Below are 15,586 nucleotides of genomic sequence, written 5' to 3' on the forward strand. Positions count from 1 at the left end.
GTTTTTATCATAGTAGCTTTGTAATATAATTTCAAGTCAGGGATTGTGATACTATTTGCCTTGCCTTTGTTGTCCAGAATTGTTTTTGCTTTGTATTCTAGGCCTCTTCTGGTTCAAATTAGAAATGTTTTCTCTAGTTCTGTGAAATATGCTAATGATATTTTGCTTATGATTGCATTAAATCTGTATAAAAATTTTGACAGTATGACCATTTTCACTATGTTGGTTCTTCCTATCCATGAGCAAGGACTATCTTTCCATTTTCTGATCTCCTCTTTGATCTCCTTTTTCAGAGTGCTGTAGTTTTCACTGTATAGTTCTTTTACTTCCTTTATTAGATTGATTCTTAAGTGTTTCAGTTTTTCAGTGCTATTATGAAAGGCATGGTTTCCCTAATTTCTCTCTCAGTGAGTTTGTTATTTGTGTACAGGAATGCTATTGATTTTTGAGTATTGACTTTGTATCCAGCTACATAACTAAATCTGGTTGCTAAATATAGAAGTTTTTTGGTGGAGTTTTTGGAGTCTCCTATGTAGAGTTATCATGTCATTGGCAAATACTCATGATTTCAATTCTTCTGGAGATTCCTCAGAAAAACTAGGACTAGAGGTCTCATTTGACCTAGCTATCCCTCTTCTTGATATCTTCCCAAAATAATCAAAGGCATCATATGACAGCAATATATGTACACCCATGTTTATAGCAGCACACAGTTTATAGTAGTTAAATCTTGGAAACAACCCAAATGCATATCAACTGATGCATGGATAAAAAAGTTTTTTTTAACACAATGGAGTATTATTCAGCTGTAAAGAAGGATAAACTTGAGACATTTGTAGTTAGATGGATAGACCTTGAGACCATATTCTTAAATGAAATAAATCAGACACATATGTGCAAATATTGCATTGTCTCTCTGGTGTGAGACACTGAAAGTGTAAATAAGAACCAAAAAGTATAGCAGATATTGTGAAATAGGAAGAAATTTTTCAAAAGCATAAGAGAGTGGGGGAATGAGAAAAAAAGGATAACATGGAAACAAAGCTTTGTAAATAAGGAGAGGAAGAGGGGTTGAGTGTAGGAGGGTAATTGGGGGAAAAAAAGGGAAACTAAGATGCATCATGTACAGGTACAAGTTCACTATGATGAATGTAGTCAGTGTGTATATTAAATTATATCAATAAACAATTTAAAAATCTAGCTAACCTCTTGCTATTTTTTAAAAAAACTCCTTGTGTTTTGTTTGAAAAAGAAATCTAGTGTTTACTGTTTATTTATTTATTTGTTTATTTTTTATTTATTGTCATTTTGAGACAGGATCTTGCTATGCAGTTCAGGCTGGCCTTGAGCTCACTTTGTAGCCCAGGCTGTCCTCGAACTTGCAACAATCCTCCTACCTCAGCCTCCCGAGTGCTGGGATTACAGGCGTGAGCCACCACAGCCCGCTTCTAGTGTTTATTGAGTGGTTATTTTGTGGCACATAATATATTAAGCTATTTTTAAAGCATATGATATTCATTTAGAGAGTATTGCAAATTATGACACAATATTGTTAAGGTATTATTTTTGGGATGTGGAACATATGTGCTTAAATTATGTTCTAGATCACAGTTTATATATTGCTGAACTAAAATCAAATTCTGGGTCATTCTGGGTCAAAATTATGCATTCTTTAGATAATGCTATATCTTCTCCTTTCATGTATATTTCAGGACAAAGGGTATGCAATTTACCTTCCACTGGTTCTACTTCTCTATTTTGTATGTGACCAGTGCTAAGTAAATATTTCATGGAAGATTAAATAAGCAAAAATTAAATAACTTTAACTATTGATGGCTTTATTTATTTATTTATTATTTGTTGTTTGCCTTTTTGAGACAGGGCTTCACTATGCAGCTCAGGCTGGCCTTGAACTCACTTTGTAGCCCAGGCAGGCCTCAAACTCACAGTGATCCTTCTGACTCAGCCTCCCAAGTGCTGTGAATTACAGGCATGCACCACCATGCCTGGCTATTGACGGCTTTATAGGAAATAAGACATCATAGAAAATTTAAATCTGAAGAACTATTTTTAGCATTTGTGATTCATGCATTTAGTCAGCAAACATTATTTGGAATAATATTGTTTACACAGAAGAATAAATAATTTATTGCCCTTTAGTCTTGAAGCTCAACAATCTTGGCTGAAAAAGGTATAAGATAATAAAATAGTAAACACTGGATAGCCCAAGCTACAAGCGAGGTACAATTGAATGTGCTTTGGACATATCAACTCTTTCATGTTAGAACAACTGACATCTCAGTTTTGAAAATGGAGGAACTAAACTCAGAGTATTTAAGAAAACTACTCAAGGTTGTAGCACTAAAAGTTTGCAAAGTCACTGTTTTATCCTAGGCATCCTGGCTGAAGGCCATTCCCTTCTCTCCTATGATAGTGCTTCAGATCCACAGGGTAATTCAGGTCCACACATAAATATTATGAGTTTAGAGATAAATATATTGATTGCTAGAAACTGAAAAATATAAATATGGCTGCAAGAATTCAGACAAGAAAGTCATTGTTACTGGGAAGTTAGGAAGGGCTCCGTGGAAGAGGTGATGTTTGCTTTAGACATGAAGAACCAGACGGAATTGCCATAGAAGACCAGAAGAATTTATACAGCAAGAGGAGCAAGGGAAGAAATCAAAGGGATATTTTTATTTCATAAGGGAACAAACAGGTCTAGTCAGAGTACCATTTGTAGGTAGAAAATTAGTGGCAAATTAAGGCAAAGGAAGAGATTTAGGAGGACTTAGTTTGTCAAATTAATACATCTAAACTTTGTTTGAGAGGCAATGTAGAGCTGTTGAAGATTTTACACCAGAAGTAAAGTGATAATTTCTACATTATAATATGGCAGAAATAAAAATATGCCTGAGTGGGGTTAGCCCTGACAAAATTTTGTAGAAGCGGAAGATGTACTTTCATTTTCAAAAGATTAATAAAAAATGTCTATTCTTTATACACTTGAAACAAGTTGACAATCTTAAATCCTCAAATAGGCACAAAAAGGCACATTTTAAAGAAATGACAGGGGAGAAACATGTTCCAAAATTGATTTTTAAACTGGACTAAGATTATGAAAAGTAATCCCTATACTTTTCTTATATTTCAGCAGCCATAATTTTTAGTAAGAAAGCTTGACATTTTATGCACTGTGCAAAAATTGTGGCAGCTTAAAGCATCTAGCCTTCTGTTTGGAGACTTTTTCTATAAATATTCTATGGTTAGAAAATTGGGAAATAGTGTACAATTAAACAAGTTGGCAACCTTTTCAAATACATCTGTGTTGTTTTCTAAGTAACTAAAACATCACATGTATAATTTTGTAGACTATTACCTAGAGTAGAGATGACAATAAAATTAGAACAATTGGATTAGTTCAATCCCTTCAGATGATGTTTTATTGTTATTATATTTTTGTCAATAATATCCTTAACTGCACTTAGAAAAGTATTTTTTATTTTGCTTATCATTCAAGTTCCAGAATATAGCAAAGATGTCCATTAGATGTAAGATTTTTCAAGGTACATATCAAACGAACCCAAGATTACTAAAAATGAGTAAATTTATAAAACATCTCACTCTATTATTTCCATTATTAGCATTTTGTTCAGTTTGGAAAGTGCACAAGGTTGGGTTCATTTCATTACATTTAATTCATTCATTATACTGAGTCAATTTCATTTTATACAAAATGAGCAAATTTTTATTTCACAAAGAAAGATAATAAGTTTTCTCCCTTGCTCACTCTTATTTCTCTTCATCTTTTTCCCCTATGCTTTTCAATCAAATCCTCCCACCCAAAAGGAATTGTTCCAATTGAAATTTCTAAGAATGTTCTATCAAACACACAAAAAAACCCTCCTCTGGAAATTGCTACCAAGGAATTTCACCCTCTGACTCACTTTCTTCTTGGCCCTTCATTAACATCAGTATTAAATCAGTCCCCAATTGGAATCCAGTATGGTGAATGAATTATTCTGCATGAGTGGCCTATTGTAATTCAGAAATCTGTATTTGTTCAATTTCCTTAAAGCTATATAGTCATATTGTTATTGAATAAGGCAGTTTTGAATTCATTCCCAAGACTGGATACAACAGTTAAAGACAATTTGAATGATTAGTCTAAAGATACTATTTTTATGGTATAGTCTTTTCAAGACTCAATCATTTGGCTACAAGTAATCTACAACCAGTTATATCTATTTAGATCGGCATGTATATTTCTTTTGTAACTGATGACACGAGTCTTTTCCCTTCATGAAATACATTATGATATGCAAGGTAAATTGACTAAAAGCATATTTTTTGAAATATCCAAGTACTTTAGAAATTAAAATAATTACTTTGTAATTTAAATTTGTTAATTACCATATACATTATTTAAACAGAGAAAAATGTTGTTCAGAGTATATGATTTTTATTAAGTCAGGTACATTTCAGTTAGTCCTAAGCATGTCCTATATTTGACTAGCTGTATAAATGCCTTGGAATCTACTGTATAATTCACAGTTATCTGCACTATTTCCTTCTAATTTGGTAGCTGGAAATTGCATAAGCCAGTTACATTAGGCTACAGCAATTAGGTGGTGATTTGGAGCATTTAGCTGGAAGATTGGCTTGCGAGCTGGAAGATTGGCTTGCGGCTCTCCTAGCCGTGATGCTCACAGGAAATAGATTCTGTTTGTAATCTGGCTCAACAAAATGGTTCATGAAACAGTTTCACAGCAAGACTGTATCAGAAGCCAGTGAGCCTTTGTGAAAACACTTGTTGGGAAAAAATCTGGTCTTCTCTAAGCCAACAACATGAACAATTGCCAGATTATCTTTATCGCTTTATTTTTGGAACCAGAAGTATCATTTTAATGTGGAGAAACAAAGTCCAAAAGTAATTGAGGGATATTTAAGTGTTTTACATATTAACAAATTATAATCTAACAATATTTTAGTAACTCATAACTTTAAATACACCTCTGAATTTTTATTCTACCATTGATTTCATGTTGTATCATGCTGGATTTTATTGCTGTAGACTTTCTTCTTTGAAGCCATATGACTGCATTTTCTCAACATCAAAGCAGTAGATGTTTTAAATCAGTTTAGTCCAACACCTATCAAAGCCAAATATAAATTGAAATTAAGGAAAATTTAACTGAAGATTATGTTCACTGTCTCCTCTTAGAAATCTTGAATCTTATCTGTTAAGAAAATCAGACCATCAGAACATCAGAATTTGGATCAATTAATTTGAATTAGATTACAGAAAATTAAATAACACATGTTTTACAGTGACATAGAAGAGATACAGGTAGTTACTGAGCCAACTAAAAAAATTTCTTGCTAGATGGAACATCTCAAAGTAAAAACAAATGTAGCTCTGCTGGAACTATAGCAATTAAAGGAGAAAAAACAAACTCAGTAAAGCTTATTGAAGAGCCCAAAAGAGAATAATTTCATCATCCTAAGAAAAGCATCTTGTCCCTTCAAGGTAACCCTATAATTCCAGATAATTCTGGGTAAATGATTCTACTATAAAGTGGGATACAATTGAAGAGAGATAAAGTAAAAAGGGAATCTCATGTTAGGAACAGTAGAAGACAACTTGAGAAATAAAATACTTCCATGGAGCAAAACTACTTGAGCTGTCTATACAGAAAAGTGCACTCAGATTCCCTGATGCTTTTGAACTATTAGATCACACATTATTCATGGGGTTTCTTTGGTGGCCAGTAAGGGTTAGAGCTGAACTAACACTGCATTCCTTTTCACAGAGGAACTAACTGATGAATATTGTGTACTTTCCACTTCCAAGAATATTCATGTGAAATCCATATTATACTTTCTATAAAGATGATTTTGAGAACAGTATCCACTGAAAATTTTAGCATCTCCAAAAGTCCACCATGAGAAATGTCTTATAAGATTCACTATTAGGAAAAGTTATGTGTCAGTTAAAAAGCACAAGTATTTCTTTGATTTTGATAATAATAGTCCAAAAATTGATTATACTTTAATTTTATGACCCAAATACAGCCATTTATTTTTTAAGAGCAAAATTTTAAATTTAAATGCAATAGCTAAAGCCTTGACTTTGGAAATGGATAAGGTTCAGTTTGAATTTAGTAGTTGTATAACAGAAGCCAGATTATTTAGTGTCTCACGAACTTTCAATTTTCTTACAATATGGAAATAACAGTTCTCAAGCCACTAAATATTGAAAAACACAACTAAAGAATGTATTTACAGTAATAAAAATATGATTAACAATTATCTGCTGAACATTTAGTATATAGCAGTTTCTATGCTGAACTTATCCATGCTGTACCTCATCTCACTTATGATGACACTGTGAGGTGAACAGCAATACCTCATTCACAAACGCTTCTGTTTGTGAACAGTTCAGTTTGTAAACACCAAATTTTCTGCAAAAATTTGCCTCTATCACCTCCACATTGGGTGATAAAAAGGATCACAGTTATTTTCCCCATAGGAACACAAACACAGCTATCTCTCCCACTCTGACACATAGTTGTGGCTTCCTCTACTGGAGATTGCAGTCACAGACAGACCTGTGTACAACTATTACAAAGCTTTTTGTGTGGTTTTTAGCACATAGAGTACTGTGCATACAGTGTTATTTAATCCAGCATGGCTCCAAAGAAAGTACAGAGCAAGTATGGTGGTAAAAAGTACAGAGTGGTAATTAAGGTAAAAGAATATGCAGAACAGTAATGAAGGTAACAAGAAAGTGCAGAGTAAGAGCGGTAAGAAGGTTTTTTTTAAAGAGCCATGGAATTGAAGCAGGAAACTGTAGAAAAGCATGTGCATAGTATTCATGTGACTGATTCTAACCTCGAAGTACAAGATGGTAAACTCCACAAGCTCAACTATCTTGAAGAATAAAAATGCCATCAAAGGAGCTGATGTGGCAGAAGAAGCAACAATGTTAGCCAAGAACACAAGTGCTGGAAGAAGTGGACAAACTTTTGTTAGTGTGGTTGGATGAGAAACAGCTAGCAGGTGATAGCTTTAGTGAAGCTATAAACTGAAAAAACCAAGAAATGGCACAGTGTTTTTTCTGGAAGAAAGCCCCTCTGCAATTACAACTAGTGATGAACTTAAAGCCAATAGAGGGTGGTTTGATAAATTCCACAAGAGGAGTGGCATCAACAGTGCGATAAGACATGATGAGGCTTCCACTTCGGGAAGTCCACTGCAGAAGCCTACAAGAAAGAATTCGCAGACTTGATGAACACAGAAGGATACATCACTCAACCAACGTTCAACTACCATGAAACGGGTTCTTCTGGAATAAGAAAAGAATGCATATCACACAGGAGGAAGAGGTACTGCCAGGGAACAAGCCTATGAAGGACAAATTAACTCTTTTGCTGTGTGCAAATGTAAGTGCTGACCTGAAGATTAAGTCACTACTGATGGACCATTCCTAGACCCCTTATGCCTTCAAGGAACAGAACGTAAACCAGCCCAGACTGTCTGTCATGTGGAGGCCATTGCAGACAACTGTACATGGACTGGTTGCATTATATGACAACAAACTGCCTGACAGTTGCTTTCTTCTGATAGACAATGTCCTGGCACACCTGCAAGCCTTAGTGGATGCTGAGTAAGACTTCACAGAGGGTAAGTGCATTCCCTGCAACATAACATCTTTTCTGCAGCACATGGGCCAGCAAATGATGTGCAGCTTCAAGAAGTTCTACACAAAGTCACTCTTCACCAGGTGCTGAAGAGATCTCCTTGACTCTGAAAGAGTTCTGAAAGAAAAATTTCAATATCTTCCACTGCAACGATCTCATTGATAAAGCCTGGGAAGATGCCATGCACCAGACCTTAAATTCAGCCTGGAGGAAACGCTGGCAGAATGTATAACAACATGGCTTTGAAGGGTCTGATGCACAGATAGTGGAGGACATTGTGTCCATGGGCAAGAGTATGGGTCTGGACATCAATGGTGCAGACACAAAGGAGCTTGTTGAGGAGCTGATGGTGAAGAACTTGCAGAACTCCAGAGTGAGCTGCAGAAGGCACTTATTGCGGAGCTTTCCACTGAGGAAGAGGAAGAGAGGCAGGAGGTAGGCGGCGACGTGGTAAAATCCATGCTGGAAAAATGGAATGAGTGCCAGGATGTCTTTGAGAAGCACCACTCCAACATAATTGTAATGAACAGTGTTGACTCTGGTGGACAATAATGTGATCTCTCATTTCTGGAAGGTTAAGCAGTGCAGGAAAAAAGCAATGTTACACAGATTTTGCATCAAAATTGACCTTACAGCTAATAGATAAAGAAGAGACAAAAACTCTGAAGGAGATCTCACCAGTGTTTTATGGAGAGGAGCTCACCCTCCAAACAGTAACCTCCTCCACACCTACCTGCCTGCCTTCCATGACAGAAGTTGCTTCAAGCAAGGTTAGTGTTATATCTCTTCATACAGCACTTTACTGTACTGTACTTTGTTTCCCTTTTTGTGCTTAGAAAAATATATATGATCCAGAACAGATTAACCTCATTTACATTGAATCTTATAGGAAAATTTGATTAGGTTCTCAGCCAAAATCAGTTCACAACCACGTTTGCAGGAGTCAGAATAGATTAACCTTATTTACATTGAACCTCATGGGGAAATTCGATTTGGTTTGTGACCAATTCATGGAACATCAGAATCGACCAAAATCATGGAACAAATTAAGTTCATGAATTGAGGTACCTCTGAATTATTATTATTATTGTTTGACATCTGACCTTGCTAATATCTAAAGAGCCTGAGTAACTGCTCAAAATTGAAGAATTTAAACAAAGTTATTCATAATCACCTAAACTGGTTACAACCCAAATGTCCTTCCACTCATAAATGGATTACCAAGTGGTGGTATATCCACACAACGGACTGTTTTTCTCAGAATAAATAACAGTAAACTACTGATGCATTTGGATGGATGACTCTCAAAAGCATTTCACTAAGTGAAAAAAGTCAGATGCATGAAGCTATGTTTTATTATATAATCCACTGATAAGACATTCTGGAAAGGCAGAATTATAGGGAAAAAATCAGATCTGTGGTTTTCAGGAGCTGGAAAAGCTGGGAGGGTTGAAAGGAAACTTTCAGACAGATATAAATATTCTAACCTGATTTTTTGGTAAAGGTTTCAGGACATTTTTTGTTTCTTAAGGTTATCAAACGAGACACTTAACAGAAAAAGGTAAGTTTATATTCATGAATTATACTTCAATAAAGCTTACTTTAAGCAAGAAATCAAAGGCTGAGGATGCATCTCAATGATTGAGTACTTGCTGAGCATGAGTGAGACCCTGAATTCAATCCACAGTGAGACAGGACACTAGGGCATGCAAAGCTGCTGGGGAAGTTGGAGTGACCTTGTTAATTACAAATACCAGGACATAGCCACAGAACAGCTCCCAAGCCTCTGCATGTGGCCCCCTCACGAGAACTCCCTACAGGATTTTGACAGGATGGCATAGAGCTGAAGTCAACCTGAAGAGTAGGTGATACGAAAAGAACAGTCCATATTGAGCTCTTGGCTACTGTGTTCTTTTACAGTCGTTCACTCTCACAGTGTAGAATCTACTTTTTTTTCTTACTCTTACTTGGCCCAAATATGCTCCACATAGCCTGTTTCTTTTACCACTTTAATAAATGTAAAATTTTGCTACTGTTTATGCTTGTCTTGACTAGTTCTTTGCTCAAGACAGAAAGAATTTAGAAACCACTCCTAGAAGGAGAGTCCAGTTCAGTATTACTAAGACTCAAAAAAAAAAAATAAAGGTTTTAGGCTGGAGATATATCCAGGAGTACAGAACTTGCCTAGTGTATACAAGGCTGTGTGTTCAATCTCCAGTATCAAAATAAACAAATTAATTAATTAATTATATGAAATGGTCATTGATAGAAAGAAACACAACAAAATGTAGTGTCAGCAAAGAAAGTATTTTGTAGAAGCGGGGGTTGTCAGCTGTCTTGTGCTCCTGAGGGGTCAAGGAAGAGGACAAACTGAGTCTGGGATTGGCATCCCAGTGTTGGGGACCCTGAAGAAAAGCAGTCTGCATTGATCAGTGAGCACGGAAACTCTGGTGGAGCAAATGGAGAAATTATGAAATGATGGCATTTTTCTTTAAAGATACAGAAAGATGAGATGTTTACTAGAGCACGTTCATTAGACGTTCATTAGTTGGTGAAATAATTGTTTCATTTGTTGTAATAAAGGAGATGTTAAGGCATATGTGTATGCAAAAATTATCAAAAAGGGGAAAATGGATGCTGCAAAAGAAGGAATAATTCGACAATAAACCCTGATAAATACAGTAAGTACATGCCATCCCTATACAAAAGGAGGAATGTCTTCAGGAGTGCTTCCTGGTCAAAAAGTTGAACTTGACTATACATAATTATAACATTGTACCCTGCTAATGTATGAAAATATATCTCAGAATAAAGCAGGATAGATACCATCTGAAGAAAGCAGAAGGAAGTCGTGCTTTACAGACACCTGAATTGAGCAGATTGGAATAGTTGGTAAGGCAGTAAGCCCTATGATTTCTGTCAAGACAAATAGGAAGTAAAGTGAATCTGGTTACACTTTTCTTTTACAAGAGAGACTGGCAGGTTCATTTACAGAGACAGTTTTTCTTCACCTTATATTCTGGCAGGAATTCACCATGTGTTGAGGGGATTCTGAGCAAGTTCTATAACTGCGGTGTGTTATAAGACCTAAGCCATTCACCTCTCAGCTGCCTGGGAAGGCACAGAAACAGTGTGAGGGCTCAACCCAGGGAAAGAGCTTCTGTGAGAAACTGTGATGAAAACTCAGCACAGATGTGATTTGGCTGAGAGGGGACGTACGCAAACAGATTCTCAAAACAGAGTGGATAAGCACTGAACGATGCAAATGCAGGGGTTCTTCCATTAACTGCAGAAAACCTTACCCAAAATAGCACACATTTCTTATCTGTTCCCTGCTTTTGTCCTATATTGCTCACTGATTTGCAAGCTTCACGAGGAGCTAGGAATTGATTACAACTGAACCTCAGCCTACACGTATGGCTCTGGACTATATCAACCCTCAACTATCTGCAGAGGAACTTGTTCAAATTTCTGAGGGAAAAAAGGCAGAATCTACTACATGCATTAGCTTGAGTTAGCCTAAATGTGTAGTGGTATGGTTGTAACATGGTTCTTATCAAATACATATATAATTCAATAATTAAAGTGCTTAATGTGAATTGAATAATTTCAAAAAGAAGAAAAGTGATTTTGCTCTACAAAATGTTACAAGGAAAAGCTACATATAACCCCTAGAATAAAGAGATAATATTTTTCCTTTTTTCTCTTTTCAACAATTTTTTAAAAATATATTTTCTCCTGGATTTGTTCATTCTATTCCCGAGCTATGTATTTTCTAGGTTAAGAAACTATTCCTTTTCCTTTTATGACACAGTGTATATGATTATTCAAGAGATATTCGGTGTTACAAATTTACTTCCTTTACATTCCTCTGATCTTCTGACATCAGTGTGAGACACTCTGAAGTATTAGTGTTCTTCTTCAAGAGCTGATTGTTAGCGATTCTGAGTTTTAGGCCTCTATGGTGCCTACCTTGAGGTACACACAAAATTACATCGCACTCCTCTTATCACTGTAGTTCACTTTTTCCCTTCACTGTGACCTTATATCCTCCTTCAGTATAGCATCCTTTGTGTCTTTTGTACTCCTAACATTTCAATGATTCAACACAATGCTGGTTTATTCTATCCTCTTTTTGCTCCAAACTCTGTGTGCCTGCATTTTTGTAATGGATGGTAAATGTGCGTTCTTTTCATTAAAAGTAATCCTTTTTTTTATCAAAGCATAGCCTTTGAGAACTGCTGCCTTGTTATGCATGTTCAAGAAAGAACTAAGCTTCTGAAAGGTTCTGCCTGCTTTTCCAGCAGAGGCCCTGTGCTTTTGCAGTGTAAGGTACACAAAACAGGAGGGCATATTTCTTAGTTGTTGGAAGAAAAAAAGGAATTATAGATGTGATGTGTGACATAGATTCAAAAGGTGTACAATCTAACAAAACTGTACAAAAAAAGCCAAATTGGAATGATTCAATACTGCATAATTCAACATCCAGGCCATCACTTTTCATGACATGAGCTTTCAAATGCAGAACTAAGTAAGAAAAAACAATTTTTTAAATATCCAAAAATTAGCCTACATGTAATTAAAGAACTGTTGCCCAGACATACACCTGCCATGTAGGAGCACAACACTATGGGAAGCACTAATTGAGAAAACATTACTTGATTCAACCTGGGACCAAGAGATTCTGTCTACAATTAAGCATCCTCTGAGAATTGTAAGCATTTACACAATAGAGACAACAAAATAATTTTTATTCCCTGGCTATAAAGTCCTCACATTTGGGAAAGGAAAATACATTTTCTTATTGATGAAAAAAATATCGTTTCTCAGCCTTTTGGCTAAGATCAAGTATTGACAAAAAAAAAAAGTACTAACCTCTATCCTAACCACTCAGAACTGTGTCATACTTTTCCTGCCTAGCTTCACCAATTTCCACTCTTTCTATCCCAGTCATCATCAGTCCCATCAATCACCATCTCCAGCAAACTCCACCATACTTCTGGTTTCATCACTTACAAGAAATATGGAAAAATGCCTCCCTGAACCCATAAGGTATTTCACTATGAAAGTCAAAGTTGCATCCTGAACGCTCTCATTAGTTCTATGCTACTTTATCCTGTATCTCTTAAGCTCTCACAAACTGTCTTGTTAAGCAAAGGCTCAATGAATGTTAGCGTTGCAGTAGAGGAGGCCTGCCGAGGACTGCTGTCAAAAGTGTCACCTTCTAGTTCACGTTTGACAGCTTACTTAGAGAACTACTTTGGGCATCTCACTTAGTCCCTCTGGGTCTCACTCTTTCCTACAAATGAAATGAAGGGGATGTGCTAAATTATTTCTAAGTTCCCTTCCAACTCTTGCATCTAATTATTTCATTCAGATGGCATTAAATGTTCTCTTGAGTTTTCCATTCATCAGAATTTTGAGAATGAATGACTTGTTGATGAAAGCTTGTTGGGAATTTTGGCCTTCTCTGGGTTCTGCATAAAATTAGTCTACTTTTCTCCAAAGCCTCATAAATCCTTGCAAGAGAGTTAAGTATTAAAGAGGCCTTGATAACAGTTGGTTAGTGTAGTGAATGATAAAAAGCAAGTGCTCTGATTGCAAAAGCCCTCTTGCTGCAGTTGAAAAACTGGCAAATACTAATCCCTCACATGAAGCCTTTTTCTGAAGCCTTTGAAATACTCTGAAGACCACAGCCTGTAGTCCACAAAGGCACATGGATTCTACAGAAAAACTCATCAGGCTGGAATGATGACATGATCCAAGAATTGATTAACCACAAGCATGAGGTTTAACACTTGGGGAAATGTCATCAACACTATGAGAAAGAAAGTGAATCATCTATGTGCCTAGGCAAAGTTTCAAAAAAAGAATCTCAAGTGAAGAACAGATGGTGAGATGACAAGCCAAAGATATCTGACATTTCTCCAACATCTCCAAGACAGCGGCTTTTGTAATATGAATGACAAGACAAACTATTAGGGATTTATTGAGAATCTTTAACGTATTAAGGATGGTGGTAAACATTGGGTAATTTGAAAGAGAAAAAGAAAGAGAAAAGAAAGGAAAGGAAAGGAAAGGAAAGGAAAGGAAAGGAAAGGAAAGGAAAGGAAAGGAAAGGAAAGGAAAGGAAAGGAAAGAACGGAGGAAGGGGAGGGAAAGAAAATGTAAAGACAAAGAATATTCAGGAATAGACTAAAACTAAGGTGACTACATATAAAAGCTGCATAAAATTAGCTATAAATTAACTCTGCTGTCTAGAAGAACTAAATTCTAATGTACCACAGAAATTCAAGAGTGACTATAAAATTCCTCCTCAAAATTTTGAGACAGTATGGAGAATAGAAGAGGTTTCAGGGTATTGACAATAAGGAACTATTTCTTGAATTTCAGTGAAGGAGGAAAGCTAGCATCTAGATTTTATTCACTAAAAATAGTAAGGTGTGGTGGCATGGGCCTGTAATCTCTGGGAACCTGAAACAGAAGAATCCCAAATTTGAGTCCAGACTAAACAACTTGGTGATTTAGAAATGCTATGTCTCAAAATAAAAAGAAAAGTCTTGGACATGTAGCTCAGTGCAATCAATCAATATAAAAAATAAAGTTAAATAAAAAATTTGTAAATATTAGAACAAATCGATGTGATCACTTAATAAGATGACATGATCACTTAGAGCAGAGAGGTGCTTACTAAAAGCCAGCACAGGTCTACTTATTTAAAAAGTATGAAGACTCCAGCTGAAGTGAAACTGGAAAATGCTGAAGCAGAAACACACCTTAGGAAAAATCACTCTGTGAAAGCTTCTTTTTTTATTATTTTATTTTATTTTTTTATTTTTTTTGGTTTTTCTCCAGTACCGGGAACCGAACTCACGACCTTGCGCTTGCCAGGCAGGCGCTTTTGCCACTGAACTAGATCCCCAGCCCCTACTGTGAAAGCTTCTGCTTCCCTGCTTTTTCCCAAGCTGAATATCAGAATTTTGATTGTCATATCTAGGGAATGCTACTAGCAAAAATAGGTTTTTTAGAAAAGCATGCTTTTAATAAGAAACTCTAAAATTTTCTACATTCATGCAACAGAATAGAAGATCTAGAGAATGAACCCTGAACTGATGTGGAGTCCCCCGTTCCTCCTGAAAAGGTTGAACGCTTCTTGAGCAGCTGATATGCTAGGGAGCCACAAATGTGTGTCTCAAAAGTCAGATCCCATGCTGATCTCCTGCAATGCTAACTCGTTGAGACCCATGACTACTTGACTTTAAGACTTTACACACATGATTCTTGCCTCTCAGAACTGCATTGGTAGCAGAGTGGATTTCCTATCTGCAGTACGCTCTGCACAATGGTAGCTGCTGCTTTCACCAGATAATGGGAATCCCTCTCAGTGCGGCACTTGGTCTGTCTGAGGACAGACTTCCTATGCTTGCCCTCATCTGTATTGTCCTTGCCACTATCTGCAGCCTCAGTGTGCTGTGGTCGTGGAGCAGGTGGTTTCAAAATCTTTTTTGTCAGATGGAATTTCTTCGTGTTTGAAATAGGCATGGAGAAATGGTTTCCCATTACACAATAAAAAATACTATTACTGTGTCACTCTATTAAACATTGCCTAGAGAGTGTGGCTCATCAATTTGCAAAAAATATTAAATGAGAATAAGTAGCCTTGATATAGGAAGATTGACCCAAGATTCAAATTAATCTCTAGGTTTGGGAATACAGATTAATTATAGAGATGAATGTTTGAGTAATGAACGAAAACATCTTACATTCTGATTTGATTAAATTGATTGTATAATATACTATGTGAGTTATCTAGTTTAATAGTGATGAAAATATAGACATTTAAACTGATCACAAGCTCTCTATGAGAGTACAAATGACTGCCA

General features: G+C 36.1%; 1 protein-coding gene across 1 annotated transcript in view; it reads right to left on the reverse strand.

Annotated features, from left to right (window-relative positions):
- LOC102004209 overlaps window positions 1-15,263 on the reverse strand; it is a 63,555-nt gene extending 48,292 nt beyond the window's left edge. Inside the window, exons 1-3 of the mRNA XM_005392186.2 lie at window positions 14,989-15,263; window positions 7,777-8,241; window positions 7,147-7,265 (exon numbers count right to left, since the gene is read on the reverse strand). Coding sequence (XP_005392243.2) covers window positions 7,147-7,265; window positions 7,777-8,241; window positions 14,989-15,263 — 859 coding nt within the window. The remainder of the gene's footprint in view (window positions 1-7,146; window positions 7,266-7,776; window positions 8,242-14,988) is intronic.
- Between the last annotated feature and the right edge of the window lie 323 nt (window positions 15,264-15,586).

This window comes from Chinchilla lanigera, unplaced genomic scaffold (assembly GCF_000276665.1).
Source record: "Chinchilla lanigera isolate Chin_1 unplaced genomic scaffold, ChiLan1.0 scaffold00043, whole genome shotgun sequence".
Taxonomy (NCBI): domain Eukaryota; kingdom Metazoa; phylum Chordata; class Mammalia; order Rodentia; family Chinchillidae; genus Chinchilla; species Chinchilla lanigera.